This window comes from Drosophila bipectinata, chromosome XR, assembly GCF_030179905.1.
Source record: "Drosophila bipectinata strain 14024-0381.07 chromosome XR, DbipHiC1v2, whole genome shotgun sequence".
In the NCBI taxonomy this organism is placed as follows: domain Eukaryota; kingdom Metazoa; phylum Arthropoda; class Insecta; order Diptera; family Drosophilidae; genus Drosophila; species Drosophila bipectinata.
The window spans coordinates 16,346,155-16,367,797 of record NC_091735.1 but is presented as its reverse complement, the minus strand read 5'-3'; the positions used below and the strand labels follow the sequence as shown (position 1 = coordinate 16,367,797).

Here is a 21,643-nt window from a genome sequence, read left to right as displayed (position 1 = left end):
GCTTCTGATTTTTCGGCTACTGTCAGTGATGCCAGTTCTCGATTTTCTATATCTTAAAAAAAATATAACTTTGTTTTTAATTACAAAACAACTTAGATTCCTTTCGAAATGAATATTCAGTTTTTTAAGAATGTAGAAATTTTAATATGTACGTTTTCTTGATAATATTCTTGCAAGTTAGCTTATGCTAAGATTTGATTCCTTATGAACTATATTTTAAATTTAAAGCCAATTTGAAGTAAAAACAGAACAAGTTTTTAACATAACCATAATTTAATTCTATGTTACTATAACTACGTTATTTTTAGACATTTTTTGGTCCAATTTATTTATTTCATTAAAAAAAAAGAAAAAAAAGACCTGAGAAATTAGGTCTTTTTTTTTCTTTCTCTTATAAAAGGTATACAAATAGTCTTTATTCTCTGAAAATGTATAAAATTTTAAACAGAATTAAATCCTCCATTTTGGCCTTTTAGGCTTAGCTTCTTGGCTTGGTCAGCGGCATTTAGCAATTTGGCTTTATGCTTGCAATTTTCGCTTGAGTGTTTCTGTGTCGGTTTCAGTTTCGGTCGTTCGCCGTTTGCGTTTTCCGATTTCGGCAAACGGGGCCGAAAAAAGTCGAGTGAGCCACAAGCCAGAGCCAGGCAGAGGGTGGCGGGGCCAGGGTGGAAAGTGGCAAGAGCTGACAGCGAGAGGCGGCTGGGTTTTTGGCTCTGGGCCTCATTGCGGTGTTACGTGTTTCGCGTGTCAGACGGACGCGTCGCGCGCGTTCTTCGTTGGCGGCGACTATTTGGGCGAGATTATTTAATAACAATTTATAAATAATTGTAAACATAAAAAGTAACCGAAATTCAAAAATAAAAACAAGAAATATAAAAAAAAAATATAAAACAAACAATATCGATGAAACAAAGCCAAAAGCCTTTAATTAAATAAAAAAGAAATCAGTGCGAATTTGACATTTTTGAATTTGATTTTTCGTCCACAAATTTTTTGCTGTTTTTGTTGCTAGTTTTTGTTTGGTGCCAAATAATAAGAAAAAATACTACATCTGCATATGAAATATGTACAATACGTCCATAAATATGTATTTGCATATGTACATAGCATAAAGCACATAGCATATGGCATATGCTTATATACCTAGTCGTGTGTACACAATGCGGCACATATGTAAATACAATATATGCTTATAAATCATGCCTGTCAAACAAGAAGAAGAGGAAGACGTGGCAGCCGAAGGTCGGGGGCTGTTGTAGCGTTACATGTGCTGGCTGTCGTGGGTAAACATTGCCGTTACATACGGCGACGTCAACGGCAACGGTGCGTATGCGTTATGCGTTATGTGTGCAATGGCCAATTTATAACGTATACGTAGTGTAGGCTTCCGGCTAACCAGCAACTTTGTGTGTTGTTTTCTTCTCAACAGTGCAAATTATAATTGTTTTCAATGTTTTTTAGAGAAGAGTGTATTTTTGAGGAACTATTTTATGTGTGGATATATGGGTTTCATTACGTATACGCAGTGTGGTCCTTCTCGTCCTACAACTAGAGTGTTTTCTAATCCAAACAGTATATTTAAGTCAATTAGGGAGATTTCTCTTCAATTTCATGCACCTTTGTTTTGCATTTTTGAGAAAATATTAAAAGTATGAATTCTGAGTTCCATTACGTATACGCAGTGTGGTCCTTCGCGTTCTAGAGTTTTTCCTATTCCAAAGTGCCAACTTGCATTTAGGAAGTTTACCATTTAATACCATACTTATATTGCATTTTTAAGAGAATATTTCTTTTCTGAACTTATTTCATTACTTATACGCTGTCGGGGTTGTAGATTTAAGGAAAGACTGAGTTTCTCTTGCTTAACAGTGTGCATTTTCATTCAAATCTTTCATTTGGAATTAAATATATACATATGTATATAATTTTAAGGGAATGTTTGATTTGTTTTTACTTCGTATACGCAGTGAGGGCTAATTGATAGAAACTAAAATATGTTTCTTGTGTAAAATCTTTTTAAAAAACTTGAATATTAGAAGAAATATTCTTTTAGTCCATAATAAAATATCAAAAAGTTCATGGTATATGAATATTTAAATAAAAATTTTATTTATATTAAGTGACACATAACATATTTAAATAACTTGTTCATTCAGTTTATGTTTTATTCTTTAAAAATGTTGACACATTTATTCAAGTATATAATAAAAGTAATATGGTTTTTAACTTAGAATCCATAATGGGGCCTAGAAAAAGAAGTATTCTGTTATAATTTTAAAATCTTTTTTTGTAATACTATTTTTAATTAAATGCTGGTGTATGTGAAAAAGCACTGCTTATAGGCAAAACTTTAATTTGTATGTCTCAGTCCCTTCTTTTGTGCGACTCTTTTATTTTTGATGCAATTTTTTACATAAAGATGGACAACTATTGCATCCTTACAAAGCCAACTGTGAATTTTAGGCAGATTTGGGTTAGTTCGCCTCTTCATCTCACACACACACTCACACTTACTAATACAGTGGAGGAAAGCGTTATAAACAAAAGGCAAGAGGGAAACATCTGTGCCAAAATCGTGCTCCCATGTGTCTGTTTGGTGGTGTTTGTGTGTTTGCGGCTTGTAGGTGTATGTGTGTCAACGCTCTAATTTCCGCTGCTGTCCTTTTGTCCCGAGGAATTCTTTGGGGAAAATTCAAAAATACACAAAAACAAACATGGTTACAAAACGCATACAGTGAGAGAAATAAAATGGCGTGATTGTGTACGAGAAAATATGGAAATGGGCGAGAGAGCCAACAAAAAATTGGTTCAATAACTCCGCGTGCTGAACTTTAATGTCGTGTGAATTGCATTCGATTCAGTGGCAGAAACCGAAACAGCAACAGGAAAAAATTGTGTTTAGTAAGTAATTATCCAGTCACGCCACAGTGTGATTTCTCAGTCCGTCTGTTGGTGTGTTTTTGTGGCTGTTTGTCGGCTTGAGTGTGGCAGTGTGTGTGTGCTGCGGCTAATATCGATAAACCCGCCTCAGCCACACACCGTCGGGGCTCAAAGTTCACAGGCGGGCTGACCAAATCTGAGAAAAAATAACACCAGCAACAACAATAACGACAATAACAGTCAAACTTCGGTAATTTAAAATATTTCACAATTATTTTATATCAAGGGAGGTATATATTTGAAGAGCCAGAAAGTTTCAGAAGTTGTTGAGTCTTAAATATATAAGGTAGAATAGGTAGACATTTCTAGAGGTAGAACTATAATTATTCTTATAAATGCTCTCATTTAAGAAAAATGTGATTTCTTCCTAGATGATCTATACGGAAGATCTATAAGATTTTCTTTGCCATTTAAGTAAACATTAGTTTGGGTTCAAAACATAATTCTTCTTTTCTAAGAATGGTATTCAAATAAGCCTCTAGAATCAAAATAAAAACTTTCATATTCACTTTATTGATGTTTTACTGCAAATGGGTTTTGCCTGTAATACTGCATATGAATGTGTATGTATGGGTATTCGTATGTGTGCATGTATATCCCGACCGGGCATATCCTTGCCTTGCCCCTGGGCCCGAATATAACCTTGTTGATTCGACTCGACTCGACGTAACTCCGCCCCCCTGGCCCTGATGGGAATATAATGCAACCAAGATTTGAGTGAGGGTGTGCGCGAAGGGGGAGGGTTAGTAAAAGGAAGGAGCAAAAAGGAAATGTAAGGACATGAGGCAGGAAGGCCCCACGAGGGACTTTGACTTTGGATTCGTGTGAGAAATATAATTCCAATATGACATGCCACGTGTCACTCGATCTGGCCGCTGATACGGGATATAGAAAAATGGGCAATTGCATAAGTTTTTGTATAAAGGACTCCTTCTCCCCCTACTATCCTTGCCCTTTGGCCCTGATCCTTGCCACTTTGGGTTCCCTTAAGACTTGTGAAATAAATAAACAAAGTAATGGATATTACTTAAAAGCCTATTAGGAGAATTGAATTCACTTGAAATGAATTATAGTTCTGGCTAATTGCAGTGCATTCTTAAATTGATTTCTTTTAATTAACATAAACGTTTTTTAAGAGTTTTTAATTAGATTGAGATAAGGATTATTTTGTTTCCCAATTTTTTCATTTGGGGTTTTATAAATTCAATTTATTAAGATAATAAATTCAAAAGAATTGTAATTTATAAAGAAGTTACAAAGACTGCAAAATAAGTATTTTTTAACAAGATACTTGGAAAAATGTTGCCTATACATTTCTTTATATTTGGTAAATTATTTTGAATAACAACGTACAACTTATATATTTTTGTTAGAAAAAAAATAAAGAGGGATTTCTTGTTACAAATATAGGTATTATGATATTATGATAAAGGCATTATAGGAAAATGATCTTTTTAGGATACAGTTTTATACATAAACATAGTTATTCTATACCTATTTTTATGGCTCAAAATTAAATCGTATTTTTTTTAGAACTACATTAACTGCACCCTAATATTTAAAACCTTTATATTTATGGCAGTTTGAAGACTTTTTATTTATTATTTTTAAAATATTTTTGTATAATTTGTTGTTGAAATAAAAAATGTATATGTTCTTTAAGATATACCTCGTTGAATGTTGTCTGAAATAAATTTGGTGTATGTGAAAAACTTCTCTTAAAAGATTCGTATTTATAAAATATCCTCACTGTCTCCAGACAATTTTTTTTAATTCGCAAATCATTTAAGTGTGTAGCATATATCCGGCTTCCTGTAGGCTGCTTCCGGATACCGGTTTCTGATTTTGGGGTTTCTGGTTTCCTGTTTTCCTGTGCTCCGCTTCCCTACTTCCGGCGGGCCTTAACTCGTTCGTTAATCGATTATCGAAGGACCTCAACTTCTCACGGCCGAGTGCATTTAGGCCCGAAAATTCTCAGAGCCCGATCCGGAGAGCCAGAATCCGTAAAATCTATATCCGTAAGCGTATCTCTGTATCCTCTGTGCCCGCAACCGTAGCCGTGTAGCTGTAGGCCGGTCAGCGCGTCAGTGGGTCACGGCCCCCCCTAGCCACGCCTCCTCATCCTCCTCCGCCCACTACTTGAGAGAGTAAGAGAGACGGCGAGTGTGGTGTGAGTGGTGTGTGTAGGAAAAATAGAGAGAACGACGGAGAGGAATGCGGCATATCGACCGGTGGTGTCACGCCATGCTGCGGTTGTTCCTAAAAAAAGTAAAAAGAACAATAATATACAATACAACAATAAATACAACCTAAAAAAACAGGAAACAGAAAATACAGTGCTCACAGACACACTGGCACACATTGCACATGTGTGTATAATATATTTATTTTATTATTTGCACTTTTTGGCTACGTGCTGAGCCAAAAAAGCGGCAACCAGCCTATGGCAAGTCCTTTGAGCCAGCCAGGCCGAAAAGGATAACAAAAGAGAGAGGGAAAAAACAGAAAGAGAGGCAGGACGACATAGAGAGGGCCACGGAGAGGGTGAGGGCAAACGAATTGCAGTTGCAGTTGCAACAGTCAAGGTTGCTTTAGATGATGTTGCAGCTAGAAAGTAGCAGGCAAGTGCCTTAAATTGGATTTTTCTTGAAGCCCCCTGCCCCACCTCCCGTCTCCCAGCCTGCCTTTGTGCCACATAATTAGGAAACCAGAGGCTGACACTATAAACCATTTTTCTTTCTTCTTTTTTTTTTTTGTACCATAAGCTTGTAAACAGCTTAGACGCCTTCTGGCCTTTGCCAGCAGCAATATCTGCAAAACAAAAACAACTCAAAAAATCTCGAAAAAAAAATGTAAAAGGGAAATAAGGAAAACACATTTTCCAATTCGTGCATGAGTCAAGGTCGACACAACAAATGCCAGGGAAAGAGCAGGAAAAGATAATCGCCAATGATGCGATTTTAAGTGCAGACAGCAAGTGTCAGCAGCAGTTACAGAAAAAGCAAAATAAACGACCTAAAATAAAAAAAGGGGGAAAAATAACAAAGGGCAGCAGGAAAATTCAACGAAAACAGCAACGAGGAAATTAGCCAAATGGGACAAGTGCATTGCAAGTCATGAATTGATTTGACACACGTGTGGCACAAAATGCTAGGTAAGGTAAGCCTTTCAAGCAAAATCAATGCAAAGGCAATTAGCCTAAATGACATTCAGTTGAAATGATTATTTTAAAGGCCGAACTCGCTTGCGGGTTAATTTTAAGATGAAATAAGATACGAACTTGAGCTCGCTGAAGGACAACGAATATTTCATTAACCTCTCGTTACTGTCTGCTTGTTACTATTCACTAGTTACTCGTCGCTTTTATTCGCTCATTTTATTAATTGATCTTTTAAATTTAAGGTATAGTCTGGAAAATAATAGGGTAAAGGGTTCACAAAATATAATTCGGTTTCGATTATTTTATCGCTATATTTTTTTGATTTTTTAATATTTATTTTATTTAATTATGCTGAAAAAAATCCAAAGGAAAATAAGAATAAGATAGCCTATAAGACATGAGGATAAAGGCTAAATTAATTATATTAAATAGGTAGAATACTTTTGGTCGTTAATGGTGTTTCACCATTAATTTGAACCATTAATTTATGTTTTAGTGAAAATAAAATAATCTATTTTTTATACATAATCAAAATAAATTATAGATTAAGGGGGAAAAACTTCTGTTTGTTTCTTTTTAAAGATTATTAAAGTTTCACCAACAAGAACAATTTCCTTTACCTTTAGTTGCCCAAGAATAATTAATTTGTCCTTCCCATCAATAAATTCGGCTTTTGAAAAGTTGAAAAATTTCAATGGGACCTGAGACGGACTGGCGAACAAAAGCCAAAAGTAGTTCTCCCGCAAAGTAGCTGTCAAATCAAGCACATAATCAATTGCTCGTTGATTAAGGATTTCTGTAACCTCCGATTATCCTTTTGTCAGGCATCGGAGGCGTTCGGGTTGGCTTGTTTTTGTGTGACCTGATAATCTGCCAGGCTTGTCGAACACGCCCACCCACACGTCGCCCACTTGTGGGATAATCGGGCCGACAAGGACGGCAAGGATAATCGAGGATAAGGCTAGTGGCAGGGCTGGCAAGTGAATGCCAGCCCACGACTAAAAGTTTAATTTCTAGATTAGCTGCCGTTCTGAGTCCCTCGAGCTCCCTAACACCTGCTTGTTTATAATTATTTCCCCATGTATCTCGTTAGGTATTCGCATAACGCAGTATATATTTACTTGGAGAAGCATGTGCTGTTCAGTCAACTGTCGTCCTGGCCTAGAAAGGGCCTAGGATCCATTGTTTTTGGGAAAAGTTTGCAACAACCGCCTCTCGAAACTTTTGACCGAGATGCAGTCTTTGAATAAAAATGGTCATTGATCCCAGAAGCCAATGTAGTGCAACATTAAAAAATTACTTATTTTTTTTAAACCATATGTTTGTTGTAACAATTACATACCTCCAAATTTTCTTATTTTCGGAGCTTACTTGTAGCTTTCTAAATACAAACATGATAATCTTATACTAAATTAGAATTTCTCTAAGCTATGAAAGTTCAATTTCTGCTAGTATATGTATATGTACAGAGTACTAAATGAAAGTATTTCAAGCCTTACACCATATGTTAGCTTACATGTATTAACGAAATACAAGTAAAATATATTCGAATCCATTCAGCTTCATTTAAACTCCTTATTCAAGTCTTTCAATAGCTTTAAGCAATAAAATGTTCAGTGGTGAATACAAAATTCTTATGTATTTTTTCTTCAAATTTTTTATAAATCATAATTGATTGAATTACAAACAAAGATAAAATAATTTTCAATTCCCGTAAAAATTAACTATACAAGATGTAATATAAGTTCAATATTCAAAAGTAATTTGTTTTAAATTTAAACTGAAACCTAAGCCTCTTCAAACTTTTGCTGACTAGTGTAATGCACCATCCACCCATCCCCTTTTCCAGAGTTCTAGCTACCTGTAGAGGTGTCAGTTTTATTGTGTAAACCATTGCATAAACGTCAAAAGTTTCTAAAAGGAAAATAGACGACAGAAATGCAGGGAAAGGAAAATTGTATTTCTTGCTTTTCATTTTTTTCTTTTTTTTTTTTAGGAAAATACACCGGTCATGGTGAAAAGCTATCCCTCTCTCACACTTTTTCTCTTTGGGCGCTCTCTCATATTTGGCTCTGAGTCCAATTTTCCATTTTCCCCGATGAAAATGCATCTTCCTGCCATGACTTGATTTCCAAATTGATTCGGCTAATTAAGACCAAAGAGCTGTCTGACCGATTCCGAATCACTGTCAAGGTTAATCTATAATTAACTCTCGATAATGAGAATTCAAAAAAAGAATACCGACAAGACGCCAAAAGATACAGATACAGATGCGACAGATATATAGACACAGATACATCCAATAGATACTTTTGGCCCGTGGCGGATTAAATGAACCGGCAGCAGCGATCTAAATTTAAAAGCCATCAAAAGTTTATTTATGTGTGCCCGGATATTTCGACTTTTATCTGAAGGGGCTGCTTAAAGATCTCTATTCGATATATTGGGATATAGCATCTAAATTAATTTTTGCGACAATATGGAAAATAGAATAAGCAAGCATATTATGCCAAAAACATATTCTCAAGACGTTGACGTTGATCACTCACAAAATGGTTTCTTTCAAATATAAATGGATTAGTCCAAGTTTTTTTTCCAAATATTTAAAATACACAAAACATTTTCAATTTATGCGTGTATTTTTGGCATATAAATTAATTAGTTTTTCAAGCACCATTTTTAACTTTACAAAATATTTTTTCAAAAAAGAAAGACTAAGAACTAAGTGTATGTATTCTGGTACTAAACTACTATATGTATTCTTGTACATATCAAATCCATATCTTGGATCAAATCTTGGATCAAATCCACTAATTATTAATTTTTTTAACATAATTTAGTAAGTAGTTTACACAGAATATATAGATTGAAAGTATTTTGCTTTTGAATTAAAGTTCGAATGAAATGAATATCATTTTTCATTATATTCACTGTTAAGTGTTTGCTGACTGAGTGTTACTGACTATTTTCACATTTTTTTAAGGATTTAGTTAATCATATATACCATAATGATTTAGACATTTTTAAAATTCGGTTTTCAAATATTTGTTTTAAAAACAAGACATGACTATAACTAGATTTGTTTCCATATGAGGGGTTGTTGGACTTTTTCTCTTTGATTAAAGCAATTTTTGCTTAAAAAATCGTATTTTGTTGATATAGAAATACAATACTGTCTACTACACGCTAAGACAGAATTATGTTAATGATTTTATACTAAATACCTTCCTGAATAAATAAATCAAATTCACCAAATAAATACAATAGATAATTTACGACGTTCATAAGATATTCTTTAAATTTTTGTTTTTGGTTAAACATGAAATAATAAAATTTTCGTTTGTAAAGGGTTTCTGAATGTACATATGTACATATATAAAGTTGTGTAAAGTTATCCATTAAAATTCTTTTAACAGGCATACCTTTTATGAAAAACAATGCAAAGATTAGGAAACATTTCATCAAGATAAAAAATTATAATCTACACGTATAAAATTAGATATGATAAGAATCTATAAGGATAGTTTCAAAATGTTGAAAATAGTATTTCAAAGTTATACGAAATATGATTTAAACATTTCTGAGAACAATTTCAAAAATACTTTTAAAAAACCTCACTAAAATACTCTAGGCTTCCGCAATAGAAAAAAATATAATGAAATTTTGGTTAATGAAATGTCTTATATATCGAAGCACTACTGTATCACCTCATATGCGAGAACATGGGTATTCGGATGTAGGACAAGATTAGACCATGTTAACAAGTTGCCAGGCAGTTTCATTTATCATTCGAGTGCACGTGAAGTTTACGGCCGGAATCGGAATGAATACGGACCGGAATGAGATGCGACAAATCTAGGGCTCCTTCCTCTTCTTCAAGTATGGTGAAAAGCTTTCATTCCTTCTCTTTCATACCTCTTGTTGCTCTCTCTTTCGCTCTGGGCTCCTCTGTCCCTTTCCGTTGCTCTAAAAATGTTTTCTTTTCGCTGTTTTTTTTGGGATTCTTTGGGCTGTTTCTGTTTCTTAATTATTGAGGCAAAAGTTTTGGCAAAAAGTTTCGATCAAGTTTTTTATTTTTGTATATTTTTGCCAACAGATCCAAAAAACAGATAAAAAAAACAAGTTCTCTATAGTGACAAAATAAACAAACAGCCGACTGGACTTTGCCTTAAAAGTATGCTATAAATAAATAAAAACAAAAATAAGAAATCCCTTGTGATTTGTAGTCCAGTCTTAGTAGAATAATTGTTAAAAAAAAAACCAAACAAAAAACTTTAATCAACATACAAAATAATAAAAAAGACAAATAAACAAATGCTAGTGAAATATTCAATAAAATAAATACAAACGCTTAAAGTGAAAAAAACTAAAATAAATAGAAAACATTCACACTAAAAGGAAAACATAGCAATTCTAGAATAAATAATGGCGTCCAATAGTGTTTAAAAAAAAAATAAAAAGAAAATAAACAAGAAAGCCGCAGAACCAAAACAATCGCAAATACCCTCAAAACAATAAGGAAGAACACCACCATGTCCATGGCGTTATGCAATTTAAATGGCGACGGCAGCCCGGCGTCGCAGGCGCAGTCGGCAGCACAGCCCGCCACGCAGTCGTCCGCGACAGCGGCTGCCCAGACGCTAGCCCACTCCCACTCTCACACGCTGACGCAGGAGAGCATTCTGGACGCCAGTAGCGCCACAACGCCGCTGCTTTTGGGCCACGAGCAGGGCGGTAGCAGCAGCAGTGCAGCTGGCGTAGCCGAAAGCAGCGGCGGTGGCGGCGACGTCGTTGATGGAACGGTAACTGCCATTGAAATGCCAGCCTTGACTGCTTCTGCCGGCGAGCCATTGCCTCTGCCGATGGCACTGCCGCTGCCACTGCCTTTAACGCAGACGCAGTTGCAGCCGCAGTCGCAGCCAGCGCCACCGCCGCCCCTGCTAATGGCTCTGCCGGCCAACCTCAATTTTGTAACGGGACCGACGACGCAGCCGCTGCAGCAGCAGCAGATTATGATTGCCAACGGCGCAGTCGCAACTTCGACCAATGACAACAATAACAACAACAACAACAATGTGGACAATACTAGTGATGACTCGAACCCGGTCACCATTTACAGGTAAACCAGGTGGAGAAATAAGTTGAACCCTAACTGTTACAGAGCCATACCAGGCGTATGAGTAATCCTTGGGTCTATGAAAATATACCAAAACTTAAAATATTTTTAAATATATACTCCAGACAAAAAAAAAATAAAATCCTTAATATAGCCCAATTTGCAACATAGTCGTATCTGAGGTATGGCTAATGTTTTTATTTTTAAACTCATCCAGATGGTATACTGGTTAATAGTGGTGAATGGTAAATAATGGTTAAAAGGATGCATTTCGGTGAAGAAGACATTTCCGGCCCTTTGTGTACAATACTTTAAAGTAATCTGTTTGACCTCCAGAGTCGATATATGTAGCCCTGTCCGTCGGTTCATTCATCTGTCCCTCCAGATGAGTCGAGTGTATCCTTATAACATGAAAGGAAAGCTAACTTAGGGCGGAGCCGAAGTGATATACCCTTGCGGTTAAGATTTATCGCAAATATCGCATATCGAAGGCCGATCCTTATAAGAATTTTTTTGTAAAACCAATTTCTTAGATTACAAAACTAAAAAAAAGTCCCAAGCTTCTATCTTCAAAAATACTAAAGTAGGTATTTTTACCAAATAAAGAAAAAATTTCCCGATTGTTCAGTTATAAAGCAGCTGTAGGATATAATCCCCTATATGGCCTTTCCGAATTATCATCCGATTCTTGGAGTAGCTTAAACGGTTTCTAGATCGATTCCCCATCATTCTGCATCAAAATCCTGAGGCAAAATATTTTGTACATTTCTTGATTTTGTAGATACTATAGAGTCTATAGGATCCTACCAAAGTTGGTATCTTTATAAAATACCAAATACCATTTCCGAGCTATAGCATATAGTCGACCGATCCTTATTAATTTTGGTATGTCGTATTATTTTGCCAAAAATAGATTCCATAAAAAATCCGAACTCTTTAATTCCAAAAACACCAAAGTTATTGCATTTCCGATAAATCGGTTATATGGCAGATATAGGATATAGTCGGTTGCGTGCAAAAGAAAGAAGGGTTAGCGTAGACAGACAGACGGACATGCTCATAACAACTCAGGAGGTGATCCTGATCAAGAATATATATACTTTATAGGGTCGGAGATGTCTCTTTCACTTGTTGCACACTTTTGACCAAAATTATAATATCTTCTGCAAGGGTATAAAAAATAAGAGGCCAACATTTATATATAATACCTGTTATGCATTGGGCCCAGGATTTTTGCACTTCTGTATAAAAAAAATATCTGATAAATTTTTTAAAATATTAATAATATAAATATTATTATAATATAAGTATGACAAAAAAATATGTTGGGTAATTATATAGTTTTTGGATAGGAACTTAGTTGGGAATTTTTAATATATATGGAATGCTTTAAAGTTTCCTTTTCTGGTGGACTTTTATTTGGAAGCCAGCATAACCATTCTAATATTTTACAAGCATATAAAAGCAATCCCATAAAAAACTGTAAGTACATACATATGAAAGCTGTAGGTAATTTTTATACCCTTGCAGAGGGTATTATAATTTTGTCCAAAAGTGTGCAACGCAGTGAAGGAGACATCTCCGACCCTATAAAGTATATATATTCTTGATCAGGATCACCTCCTGAGTTGATATGAGCATGTCCGTCTGTCCGTCTGTCCGTCTGTCCGTCTGTCCGTCTGTCTGTCTGTTTCTACGCGAACTAGTCTCTCAGTTTTAAAGCTATCGACTTGAAACTTTGCACACACCCTTCTTTCCTTTGCACGCAGTATATAAGTCGGAACGGCCCGGATCGGCCGACTATATCCTATAGCTGCCATATAACTGATTGATCGGAAATGGTATAACTTTGGTGTTTTTAGAGTTAGAGAGTTCAAATTTGACATGAGAGCTATTTTTGGCAAAATAATACGACATGCCAAATTTCATAAGGATCGGCCGACTATATCCTATAGCTGCCATATAACTGAACGATCGGAAATGACCCAACTTTCGTGTTTTTGAAGATAGAAAGCTGGAACTTAGTACAGATTTAATTCTTGGTCAGTTGATCCAACCTACCAAATTTCATTAGGATCGGCCGACTATATCCCATAGCTGCCATATAACTGAACGATCGGAAATGGTATTTGGTAGAAATATCAACTTTCGTATTTTTGAAGATAGAAGTTTGGGACTTTTTTTAGATTTTGTATTGTAATAAATTGGATTATATATTCCTATTCCCATAAGGATCGGCCAACTATATCCGATGTTTGCGATATATATCCGGTTTTAACTGCAAGGGTATATAAACTTCGGCTCCGCCCGAAGTTAGCTTTCCTTTCTTGTTATAAATATTAAATCCTGTCAGTGTGGCGTAAAATAAGTGATTATGACTTAATTATTTTAAACAGTTCATCTAGTCGTATACATGAATTTCTTATTCTAGCTCCCCAAAAAAAAGTGTTTTTTAAAAACCAAACCGTCTTGCTAATAATGACTAATCCCACAAATTAATATTTTATTTTTCAGGTGCCGGGCTCCCATTGCGTCACTCGACTGTATGGAGGAGTTCAGTGGTACGGGCGGTCATCTTGATTTCGGTATCAAATTTCTCACTATCATATAGGCTTATCATTTATGTTGTTTCGATATATTCGATTGCTCGATTGTTTCGATTTGTTCAATTGTTTTTAATCGATTGCTTGTCCTTGCATGCCTAAATACTCAAACACTTGAACGGTTTTTGTGCAACTATGGATAATTGTTGGCTTCTGCTGGTTTTTGGCAAACCACGAAAAAAAGAGCAACGCACGATTAATGGCCCAAAGCATCATATAATTAAAGCTGTAATTTATTTTATTCGTTTTGTACAATCATCGGAGGGGGAAAGGCCCTTAAACAAATAACACTTTCGTCAGTCTTTAGTCCTTGCCGCACAAACTTATTCCTGCCGCACAATCACGCACCCAAAAACAAAATAAATAAAAAACACGCACCGGACGCACGCACTTTAGGTAAAAAAAAAATGGTGACTGGGGGGCATAAAAAACAGGGGAAGGAAACCAACAGAAAAATGTCACTTTTGTTTATTCATGTTCATTGCACGGCGGCTCGTTTTCGTTTTTTTATATATACTCTGCCCCTGAGGCAGCCTCAATTAGCTAATTGGAAGCACGAACTTACATTTTGGTAAAAATCTTCAAAAATTCATTTAAAGGGTCGTCATGACATAAATATTTCAAACTTTAAGGACAGAAAAGTGCTCCAGAGGAAATATAATGAGAAAAGGGGCTTGAGGAACTTCTAACGCAGAATACCAGGACTTTATCCTTTTTTTCGTAAATAATTGACCTTTGCTTCTTTTTAAATGTATAACCTTTGTTTTAAATTAAAAAAATCTTCAGCACATTAAACTCTTTCCATAAATACTAAAAAATGTATTTTAAGAAAAATTTAAGGTTTTAGGACTTTGCTTTATTTTTATTAATTTTGCAACATTTGGTTTCGTTTATTCGCAATTTTTAGCCAGTATTTTGAAATATAAATTCATTAAAGCTAAAGTGCAGCTAAATATGTTTAGTACTTATACATTTGAGTATTTTTGAAAGGTTTCTATTTATTTTTCAATCATATATATAATATTTTTCAATTATTTTTCAATCAACTTTATTTTACAAAAAATGTTTCATGATACTAACTTATACGAAATTATATCAGAATATTTTTGAGGCAACTGTTAAGCTGGATTTTAAAAAATGATTATATAAAAGTGATGGCTTAATAGTCCCTAAAAAGAGTATTGACACTTCGACACATTTCTGGCTGATTTATTTTCAGCTTTTATAGCAGAGTTGCGTTTTGTGTTTGTAGCCCTTAATGCTGCCTTTGTTGTTGTTTTGTTGTGTTGGTTTTTGCACGTTTCTGAGCACTTTTCGTTTCAACAAAAAAAAAATCCACAAGAAACACCCACTAAACGAAAATGTCTTTTTATTTCCGCGCTGGCACTCGACGATGACCGTTTACCTGGGTATTCCGCTCCGTATATCCGCCACCGCTCCCGCAGGTCGCTCGATCAGCCTGGGCTCCAATCCAGCGCTGCCACTCCGGCACGGCTCCACCCCGACCCCGGGCCTTCGGTACAAGAACCTCGGGAAGAGCGGCCTCCGGATCTCGAATGTCGGCCTGGGCACTTGGCCGGTCTTCTCGCCGGGCGTGAGCGACGACCAGGCGGAGGCCATCCTCAAGCTGGCCATCGAGAGCGGCATCAACCTGTTCGACATCTCGGAGGCCCACTCCGAGACCGAGATCGGCAAGATCCTGCAGCGGGCGGGGTGGAAGCGGACCGCCTATGTCATCACCACAAAGGTCTACTGGAGCACCAAGTGAGTACCAATTGATTAAGTTTAAGAAAAGTTTTCAATTTTTTAATTGAAACTAAAAATATTAAAAATGTTCAGATATGTCAAATTACATAGTTCCATGACTTATATAATCAACTTTTTCCCCTGAAAAGGTCGGAGGAGCGAGGTCTGTCGCGAAAACACATCATCGAGTGCGTGCGAGCCAGCCTGCAGAGGTTGCAGTTGCAATACATCGACATCGTGATCATCCACAAGGCGGATCCCATGTGTCCCATGGAGGGTGAGTCCTGCAGGACATTTTAATAGAGTCAGAAGTGAACAAAAAATTCAAAATATCATTTGCAGAGGTGGTGCGAGCCATGAGCTACGTGATACAACAGGGCTGGGCCATGTACTGGGGCACTGCCAGGTGGAGTCAGGTGGAGATCATGGAGGCGTACACCAACTGCCGGCAATTCAATTGCATCACCCCGATCGTGGAACAGTCCGAGTACCATATGTTCTGTCGGGAGAAGTGCGAACTGTATCTGCCGGAGATGTACAACAAAATTGGAGTGGGCCTGATGGCCTGGGGTCCCCTGTCCATGGCCCTAAGCGACACCCAGAACGGGGACAAGCTCTTTCTGCCCAAGGGCTCGTTCAAAACGAAGAGCTTCTCCTGGACGGAGGACGAAATCAATCGAAATGTAAGTGGGGAGTCCTTGAATAAATTTAGTTTTTTATACTTGATGAGGTTCCCCTTTCTCTAGGCTGCCCTCTCTCCCCAGGGAAGTTGGGGCAAGGACAGGATCGAGGAGGGTCGTCGTCACTGCGATCGACTCCGGGACTTGGCCGCTCTGGCCGAGAAGCTGGGCTGCAGTCCCACCCAGCTCTCCATCGCCTGGTCACTCAAGCACGAGCCCGTCCAATGCCTCCTGCTTGGTGCCACCTCGGCGGAGCAACTGCACCAGAGCCTGCAGTCCCTTCAGGTTCGTATTTTTAAGTAATTTATAATTTATAATAATTTATCCATTCAAGACCATATTATTTTACATCCAGTACTCGTAGAGTACAAGGGTTACATAAGGACAAGTGTATGTAGGAATCTTCCCCGAAAAGAAGGAATCATCCCCGACCCCATAATCTTAAGCCGGGTCGATACAGCCATGTCCGTCTGTCTATATGAACGAGGGCATCTCAGAGACTATTAGAGATGGAGCCATTTTCATGAACACTCCTATAATGCCCACGTTGCCAAAGTTCCAACGGCCCTCTTGCCACCAAAAAAGTCATATTTTCCATCAATTTTGGCGAAATCTGACCAAATCTGAGAGGAGACTATAAACTATGGTCTCTATATTTTGAATCCCTACTGGATTATCCTCTTTTTTGGCCTCTTAGCCACCTAATGTTTGATTTTATTATGCGCGGTGTCAACAGGTACTTGGCTTACCTGCGGAAGTAAAAAAACTTCAATAAATTCACGCATATGCCAATCCATCGCCCCCAGAGAGTGTCGTAAATACTTAAAAACCTTTAGCGGCTTGGGTCTTCACGTTAAAAATTATTTATTTTTCACAAGAATTTCACAATATGACAGCCAAGTTCCAGGGCTACATTTAAAGGCAGCCCTTCAAAGAGTGTTACAAATCGAGTGAATCGATAAATGCAATCGAGATTAGTAGGCCCTGATGGAGGTATAAAACACGAAATTTCGTTCATTTCGAATCATTAGTTTACTGCGCTTCAACCAGTTAACTTCTCCCTTATTATTTGTGTTTTATTTTTCATTTTATTTATTATTTTTTTAAACGTTTATAAACATTTAAACACTAAACTGATTTTTAATTTTATTATTTTTTTCAATGGATGCCTATACTTCTGGCCTTTACTTTGCGGTCTTCTTTGTAATTCCTCGACAATGATCGTTGTTGAATTATTATTTTTCCCGCTTTTTTGGTCGAATTTTTATTAAATTTTTCCATTATTTATTGTTTTTCTTTCTCATTTAATTTTTCCTATTATTATTTCTGTTAAATACTATGGACTCCTCTCAACCAGCACCACGTCGTTGTCCGTCCTTCATCCGTTGGACAATGTCACAATGTTTTTTTATTAATTTATTAGTCAATAAATTATATATACATAGGAGTGCTTTAATCGGCTTGATAGTGAACTAATCTCCCTTAGTTCGATTTAAGCTAATTTCATAAAAAACATTCAATTCAATCGATGTCAAGCAAATGCAGGTAACTCATCGTAGATGAGACTTTTAGCTGCTGAACTGCAAAGGTCGCAATTCAAAGAACTTATAAATCAATTTTTTGTATTTGTTTTTTTATAAACGTATATCTTCTGAATTTTTTAATTAATTTTAAATGAACTTTAAAAACTCAATATTCCAGTTTAAAATTTTTATTGCATTTTTTATAAATAAAAAATAAAATTCCAATAGATTTCCCTCCTCTGAGTCCTCGGTTTCTCCCTCAGATATTTCATTATTTATTATTTTTCTTTCTCATTTAATTTTTCTTATTATCATCTTATCAATTTTTATTTAATTTAAGAATTTAAAAACTCAATATTCGAGTTTAAATTTTATATTACATTTTTTTATGAATAAAAAATAAAATTCCAATAGATTTCCCTTTTCTGGTTTCTCCGATTCTTCCTCAGATATTTCATTATTTTTTTCATTGAATTTGGTCGATAAGTTCCTTCTTTCATCCTTTGGACAATGCCACAATGTTTTTGTATTCATTTATTTGTCAACATTTTATTTTTAATTTTTTATTTTTTTTTTATATATATTTTATTTTTTTTACCCTTGCAGAGGGTATTATAATTTTGGTCAAAAGTGTGCAACGCAGTGAAGGAGACATCTCCGACCCTATAAAGTTTATATATTCTTAATCAGGATCACGTCCTGAGTTGATATAAGCATGTCCGTCTGTCTGTTTCTACACAAACTAATCTTACCCTTATAGTAAATTTGAATTTTTTTTTCTTAAACATCGGGTTTCATATTGTTGTTTCTTAGTTATTTTATTTGGAGCATTGGGTGTCATATAATCTTTTCTTCTTTTTAACAAAAAAAAAAGAAACCTAACTTCGGACGGAGCCGCAGTTGATATACAGATATGGTTGCCAGATCCTTATAAGAGTATAATCTATTATAAAGAAACATATTAAAAGACTGTCTTTAATTAATTTTATATAATATTTTGTTTGAACATTTATTAGAAGGATCGGTATTATATAGTCTTTTACTTTTTCTGGATTTTTTTTAATCTATTTTACAAATATTTTGCAGCTCCTTCCACGGCTGTCGTCCAGCGTGATGTTGGAACTGGAGCGGATTCTGGAGAACAAGCCGGTGCGGCCGCCGATGATATCGACGCTGGCGCTGCGGTGACAATCAGCGTGCCCGCAGGGACCGCTCAGCCTGAGCGGCGGCGGACCCTGCGGCGCCGACTCGCCGAAGCACGAGGATGAGGCGTTCATCGAGGAGGTGGACGCGGCCAAGGACGCTGCCAAGCAGGGATTCTGCCTCATCCAGTGACGAAAGGAGTCCTTAGATAACGATAATAAATTTTTGAAAGTGATTAGCAGTAAAACTAGCCTAAGTAGCAATACCATGACGACAACAATAAGCAGGCAGGATCAGCAACTCCAACAGCATCAGCCCCTTCAGGCCATCACCAGTTCCAGTGAAGTTGTGGGCGTCGCAGCAGGAGTGGCCGGTGGTGTCCTGGCCGAGTCCTGGCAGTTCGACAGCCTAAACAACAACAACGGTCAGACCACTCAGGATCAGGACGAGCCACAAAAACGTCGATCTCTGCTCAATTTTAAGTCCCTCGACTTTCATCTCAAATCCCTTTACACAGGACTCCGCGGCAGCAATAATAGTCAGCCCGCGAATAGCTCCGCTCCGGCAGTGGATCAGCCGCAGCGCCGCATGCCCTACTTGCGGGTGGAGAGTGTTGATCCGGAGGCGGAAGTTGCCGCCGAAGGACGCCCCAACGCTGGACACTCGCCCAGCTTCCTATCACCCTACACTGGAGCGGTTGCAGGCGCTGTCAGCCTCCAGTTGCCGTCAGCCGATGCGGCCACCATCCGACGGTCCTCTACCTCGGACATTGTAAACTGCCGACGGGGTGGAGGGGCAGCCGGATCCGGGGCCGGCGGTGGGGGCGGCCCGGACTCGCGGCGGCCAAGCACTTCGGATCTCCTGCGGAGGGCCAGAGAGCGGAAGGGGAGCGAGGCCAGGATGGGCAGAAGTGTGTCGCACAGTGGCTTGACCCGGGGCGGGGCCTTTGGTGGAGGCGGGGGCTTAGGAGGCCGTCGTACCAGCATGGCCTTCTAAAGCAAAAAAAAAAAATCGATAAAAGTTGGAAAAGTAAAAAATACTACATTTTTTCAGGGGGCCTTTAAAAAATAAGGAAGAAGGGGATCCGAAAGTGCTCGAAAAAACAATTCTAAAAACTAAAAAAAAACGTAATGGTGTAGTTAAAAAAAAAACTGTTGATCAAATCTGAATCAGAAAAATCGGCTGACAAAATGGCGCTTATGAATTTTTATCTAGTAAACGTAAAAAAAACGTTAAAACTTAAAACAAAATAGAAAAAGAACAAAAAAAAAAAACAGCAGCTGGTAAGAAATGACTTTTTTTGTGAATCTATCATTATGATTATTATGTATTTATGGTTACTACGATTATGCCTCGAAACTCGAAACTAAAGTTAGTAGATAAATGAATTAATGATAATTAATGAAATTAAAACAAGAGTCAAAGGAAGGAACATAAAACATTTCATCTTCTCAGCTTTCTCTTTCTATATCTCTCTCGAGTCCCAGCAAGTAAAAAAATAAATACAAAATAATAATATTTACCCCCTTGTGCATCACATCGTCCCAACTTTTATGACAATATTAGAACCTAACTATCGTGTACTATCGTTAACTATCGCCTGACAGCTAAAAAGCTCTAAGAAAAATGAAAGAATATCCTGCGTTTTGGCCCAAAAGTTGAAAAAAAAAGATCGATTCATGATCATCTTACTGTGAGAGTTCATATCAAGCTAAAATTAAACAAAAAGGGGAAAAAACTAAATCTAGTTACGTATTTTTTTTTTATTTATCTATTAGTAGACCTAAAGAATGTTAAACAATTATTAACGAAATGTTTTCGAGCGGAGATGGGGACGATTAGCAATAAGCGGTCGATGGTAGCGATTAACGATAACGATAACGCCAAGGGAAATTCATCAGATAAATAAATTTTAGCTAAAAAAAAATTCAACTAAAATGCAAAAAAAAAAAAACCAAATCGTAAACAACAATGAACAATTCAAATCAAATCTTATTATATAGACATTACTAGACATTATATGTAGTTAAAAATAATAAAAATTCAAGCGAAATTTTTTTAAAATCAACAAAAACAAAATGCCTTTCATAGCAACAACAGCAACAACAACAACAACAACAAATTTATATTTTAAATAAATGCAGTATATATTATAGATATACACAACAACAAAAACAACAACAAAAAGAAAGAATCTTATGTGAAGAAATTACGAAAAATGCGAAGAAATAAAGGAAGCCAGCAGCAACAAATTGTTATTAATTAATTGTAGTTGCCGAACAACAAACACATCTCATACCTTTTTTCAAAAAAACTCAAACCTTAAAAACACCAAATATTTGCAACATGTAGGATATATAATATACATATATATTAACAAAAAGTTAAGCCCATGTATTTTACCATCATTATCGAGTACATACATACATATATAAAGTCTTTCTCACATACGGACTGTGATTTCATAAAAAAAGTAAACGTAAACAAATTATATTAATGGACGATTCAATAAATTACGTCTAACCTAATGTATAACTAATTATATAAGTTCCCACACACACACACTGACTCACGTACACACACATATGTACACCTATAACTGTACATATTTATTTGCAAACTAACAAGAAAAGTAACAAAAAGTGAAAACAAATAGCAATTTTCAAGTCGAACGGCATTATATACTCTACTCTACAATTAATTAACCAAATGCGATTGCCTTAATAACAAAT

General features: G+C 36.5%; 1 protein-coding gene across 1 annotated transcript; it reads left to right on the top strand.

Annotated features, from left to right (window-relative positions):
• The first annotated feature begins 727 nt into the window (after positions 1–727).
• Positions 728–21,163, top strand: LOC108124826 (potassium voltage-gated channel subfamily A regulatory beta subunit hyperkinetic). The gene is given in 8 exon segments (XM_017240682.3): positions 728–840; positions 10,197–11,219; positions 13,731–13,777; positions 15,265–15,583; positions 15,715–15,842; positions 15,908–16,248; positions 16,312–16,530; positions 18,855–21,163. Coding segments are annotated over 7 exon segments (2,694 nt in total). The 5' UTR covers positions 728–840; positions 10,197–10,632; the 3' UTR covers positions 19,908–21,163.
• The last annotated feature ends 480 nt before the right edge of the window (positions 21,164–21,643 follow it).